The sequence below is a fragment of the Penaeus monodon genome, chromosome 1 (genome assembly GCF_015228065.2).
Source record: "Penaeus monodon isolate SGIC_2016 chromosome 1, NSTDA_Pmon_1, whole genome shotgun sequence".
Lineage (NCBI taxonomy): Eukaryota > Metazoa > Arthropoda > Malacostraca > Decapoda > Penaeidae > Penaeus > Penaeus monodon.
The window spans coordinates 17,671,174-17,676,028 of NC_051386.1; the positions used below are offsets into that span (position 1 = coordinate 17,671,174).

Consider the following 4,855-nt stretch of genomic DNA (forward strand, 5'->3'; position numbering starts at 1 on the left):
CTCCCCCCCTCCCCTTCTCCCCCCTCTCCCCCACAGTGACCCACAGCGGCAAGAAGTGCAAGTTCCCGGCGTGGCTGACCGCCCACCGCCACTGGCACACGCTCGACTACAGCCAGAGCTACTACGTCTACCACAAGAACACGTCGCTTCGGATCAGCAACGGGACGGCCGCCCCGGAGGACCTCGAGGTGCGGCCACGGCGCCCTTCGCTAGGATCTTTCTCTGTTTTTTCATTTTCTTTTCTTCTTCTTCTTTTTCTTTTTCTTCATTTTCTTTTCTTCTTCTTCTTCTTCTTTTTCTTTTTCTTCGTCTTCCTCCTTCTTGTTCTTGTTCTTCTTCTTCTTCTTCTTCTTCTTCTTCTTCTTCTTCTTCTTCTTCTTCTTCTTCTTTTGACGTGTTAGTTTTTTACTTCTTGCTCTTCCTTTTTTCCTGTCTTTCTCGTATATTTACTTTTTATCCTTTTTTCCTACTTCGATATATAATATATATCCACTTCGTCGTCCTCCTCATTTTTTTTCTTATTCTCTCCCTTCTCCATCTACATCCAACTTAGAAGCGCTGTGATATCCCTAACATGTATTATATAATCACACATCCTTATATTGACCTCCCAGCGCTTAATCTGCCCCCCCCTCCCCCTCAGACCCGGGGCCACACCGACCTCCGCCTCGTGTGCTACAAGTACGAGAGCCACCGCGACCACCGGCGCAGCGACCACCACACCGGGGACCACCACAAGCACCACCGCGACCACAGGGAGCACCGTAGCAGCGAGCACACCGAGGACGACTATGTCACGGTCGTTGTTCACGTCACGGTGGGATGGTAAGTGAGGGGGGGAAGGGGGTGGGGAGGGAGGGAGGGAGGGTGGGTGGTTGATGTATATGATAGATGTATGTAGGAATGTATATAGACGTATTCACACACACACACACACACACACACACACACACACACACACACACACACACACACACACACACACACACACACACACACACACACACACACACGCGCGCACGCACACGCACACGCACACGCCCAGAGAGCCCCATTCTAACCCCCTCTCCCCCGCAGCAAGAGCGGCTACCAGTGCATGCGCATCTACCGCCGCGACGACCACGTGGTGCAGGCGCGGGTGGGCGAGCTGGCCTTCATGGCGGAGGAGGCGTGCTCCACCCACTACTGGTCACCCACCTCCACCAACCTCACCACCCTGGTCGCCGCCGGGGGCCCGCCGCGCTCCTGCGGCACCTTCGGCAGGTACAGCGTGACCGACCCCACGGGCACGTGCGCCGGAGACACGCGGTCCTTCACGCGCGTCACCGTCGGATGCTCCACGGGCGAGGAGCTGCAGCTGCACGCGCGCTGCCCCGAGGAAACCGTCAACAGTGAGTAGCGGCGGTGGGCAGGGGGAGGGAGGGGGGAGGGAAGGGGAGGGAGGGAGGAGGGAGTGAGGGAGGAGGGAGGAGGGAGGGAATGGGAGGGAGGGAGGGAGGAGGGAAGGAAGGAGGGAGGGATGGGGAGGGAGGGAGGAAGGAGGCGGGAGGGGGAAGGGAAGAGGGAGGGAGGGAAGGAAGGAAGGAAGAAGGGAGGGAGAGATAGAGAGACCAAGAGACAATGAGATAAAAAGATAGAGAGACAGAGAGAACTGTATATGCGTGTTTTTTCCCGCTTCTTTTTCTTCTTCCTTCATCTTTCCTCACGTCAGGCGCCTTTCTCTCACGACCCGACCACTATCTCTTTTCTCCTTCCTTTTCCTCTGTCTCTCTTTTTTTCTACTCATTTTCTCTTAGTTCTCCCTCCTTCCACTCCTCCTTCCTCCCCTCTCTCTCTTTCCTCTTCTTTCCTCCTCTCTCCTCTTTCGTCCTGCCTCCTTCTCTCTCTTCCTTCCTTCCCACTCTCTCTCCCCCCTTCCGTGTCCTCTCTCCTCCCTTCCCCCTCCCTCCTCCTCTTCCCCGTCTCTCCCTCCTACTTCCCTCCCTCCCCTCCTTCCCTCCCCCTTTCCCCCTCCTCCGCTCCCCCGCCCCCGTCTTCTCCTGCGGCATATCAGTGTCAGAGGCAGCGGGGAGCTCAAAGGCCCCGCTCCCTTTTCCTAGCTCGCAGGAGTCGACAGGCGGCGCGTCTCAGTGGCCTTGGGACTTTTCTCGTTTTCGTATGCATGTTTTGTTGCCGCTGTTAATGCGTGTCCGTGGCAGCGTAGGCGGGTGAGGGTGAGGTTGGGACGGGGGTAAGGGGGTGGGTGGGGTAGGTGGGTGAGAGGGTGAGGATGATGGTGAGGATGAAGGGGGTGAGGGAGAGAGGGTTAGGTGAGGGTAGGTGAGTGATGGGTGAGGATGAGGTTGAGGATGGGGAGATAGATGGGGGTGATGGGGTGAGGGTGATGTTGGGGAGTTAGGTGAGGATGGGAGATAGGGTGAGGGTGAGGTCGGGAAGCTAGGAAGTTAGTGTTGGAGTAGGTGTGGGTGAGTTGGGGAGATTGGTGGGGATGGGAAATAGGGTGAGGATGAGGGGGTGGGGGTGAGGTTGGGGTTGGGGAGGTGGAGGTGAAAGGGTATCAGGTATAGGAGGGAGGGAGGGGGTTAGCTTTAGCAAGGCGGTGCAGCGTTTAATATCATACCTTTTATGATTCCTGTGTGTATTTCGCTAACCTCTGGAAGGATTTTTTTGCAACCAAATTTGCTAATTGAATTAAATGTAATTTCACTGGCAACATAATATTTTTCTGCTGCATAACCCAACACAGTTACACCAACACGTTGGTATAACGGTAAGAGAAGTAATTTTCAACCCTGTCTTATTTCTCTCTCTCTTCTCTCTCTCTCTCTCTCTTTCTCTCTCTCTCTCTCTCTCTCTCTCTCTCTCTCTCTCTCTCCTCTCTCTCTCTCTCTCTCTCTCTCCTCTCTCTCTCTCTCTCTCTCTCTCTCTCTCTCTCTCTCTCTCTCTCTCTCTCTCTCTCTCTCTCTCTCATTTCTTTGTTTATTTTTGTATTTATTGGTCCTCTCCCTCCAGATGCTTTCTTTTCGTTTACCATTATTTGCCCCCCCCCCCTCCCCCAACTTAACCGCCCTCCCCGCCCCGCCCGCAGAGTACCAGTGCCACGGTCAGTGGGTAGCCGAGGGCGTGACCTACGTGGTGGCGTCGCCCATTTCCCGTCCGTCGGGCGCCCCGCGGCGAGTGTGCTTCGCCTACAGCGTGGCCTCGTCGCCGTCAGCCACGCAGGGCCCCGGCGACAAGATCACGCTCACGGCTCGCCACGACACGTGCATCCACAGGCAGCACGACGCCCACTTCGCCATCAACGCCACGCTCTCCGGTACGTGTGTGTGTTCATGTGTGTGCTCTTGTGTGTGTGTGTGTGTGTGTGTGTGTGTGTGTGTCTGTGTCTGTGTCTGTGTCTGTCTGTCTGTCTGTCTATGTCTATGTGTGTCTGTGTCTGTGTCTATGTGTTTATGTGAGCGTATGTAGGTGTATCTGTATATATATATATGTATATATTCCTTGTATCCTGAAGATCTGACGTCCCCCTTCCCTCCCCCAGGGCAGTGCACGGAGTCCATGCCGAGCGTGAGTTCGGGCGTGGTCGGGGGCAAGGCGAGCGGCCTGCTGCTGCTGCTGGTCCTCCTGCTGGCCGCGAACCGCCTGTCCCTCCCGCCGGCCGTCAGCAGAGTCGCGGCGCCGCCCTCCTTGTAGTTCCGGATGAGCGGGAAATCTAGCGCTTAGTGTCAGTAGTGGAGAGTGCGTGAGTGGCGGGCGCGCGTTCCAGCCCCGTGTTGCGTGAGTGCGTGAAGGTGTTGATAGATGTAAGCGACTCGACAGGAGAAGAGATATCCTCGCTGTCCGCGCGGGGTCGTCTGCCAGGGCCAGCCTCACAGCCGCCCTCGCTCGCAGCTGTGGGACGAACTGTCTGTGGTGTCTGTGGCATGTTCGTAATCCTTATTTAACGACGGTTCGCGCCAGTTACTTGTGCTAAGGGAGAGTAACTCATTACCGGCCCACAGCTGTGCTCGGTGATCGGCCCAGAGCGGCTATCGGGAGTGACTGATTGCATCATTACCAATCGCTTTATGAGTATTTAGTTTCCTCTCCCGAACAAGGAAAAGAAAGAGAAGTAAAAAGACATTTGAAAAGAGTTTGCCCGCCATTGCGGGTCGCTTGTACCTGGGTCTGGCAGCCAGTATACAGCCTTTTTTTCTTAGGTTGTGACATTTACCTTGTATATAACATGACGTTCCTGGTATTTGGAGAGGGTCACTGTTGTTTTCCCCTTGTGCGCCCCGCTGGCAGGCACGCCGGAGGGACGCGAGTCGCACGGGGAAGGGAAAGTAGAAGAAGATTAACAGTGAAGCGTTAATTTTCTTAATAGTATATTCCGAAAGGGATGGTATTCCTGTTGTGATTTTTTTGTTTTCGTTTGCCAGGCTCGGAATCCGAGTCTTTGGAACCACGATGTTGCGGTGTTGCAATGCCCTTTCCTTCCCCCTCCCCTCCCCCCCCTCCCCTCCCCTCCCTCCCTCCCCTCCCCTCCCCTCCCCTCCCCCCTCTCCTACCCCCACTCAAACTCCTTGCTGCACCCGGTGTCGTTCCTCAGAAGTTGCTCACTCCCTTTTGCCTTCTTCCGCGCCTTCGCTCCTCACCTTCCGTATTTGGAGCCCCTCCCCCCTCCTCCCCCCCGACCTTTATTACGTTCCTGAACCCGTGCAGTAAGTCAGTCAGTCAGTCAGTCAGTCAGCCAGGGTCTCGGATCGGAAATATAGCCGCGCTCATCTCCAAATATCTTGTCCTTGGAAAAACGTTTTCTTCACCGTGCGATGACTGGAGAAGGAGAAAGATTGTATTTCTTTAATGCTTTAGC

General features: G+C 55.3%; 1 protein-coding gene across 3 annotated transcripts in view; it reads left to right on the forward strand.

The window, feature by feature from the left end:
• The window catches only part of LOC119597683, a 138,197-nt gene extending 133,744 nt beyond the window's left edge, over positions 1-4,453 (forward strand). Inside the window, exons 8-12 of one of the 3 annotated variants that reach the window (XM_037947470.1) lie at positions 37-188; positions 644-825; positions 1,078-1,391; positions 3,089-3,316; positions 3,542-4,098. In XM_037947470.1, the coding sequence (XP_037803398.1) occupies positions 37-188; positions 644-825; positions 1,078-1,391; positions 3,089-3,316; positions 3,542-3,693 (1,028 nt within the window). In that variant the 3' untranslated portion in view covers positions 3,694-4,098. Of the gene's footprint in view, positions 1-36; positions 189-643; positions 826-1,077; positions 1,392-3,088; positions 3,317-3,541 lie in introns of all 3 variants that reach the window. The other 2 variants (XM_037947398.1, XM_037947325.1) reach the window with 2 other exon arrangements.
• The last annotated feature ends 402 nt before the right edge of the window (positions 4,454-4,855 follow it).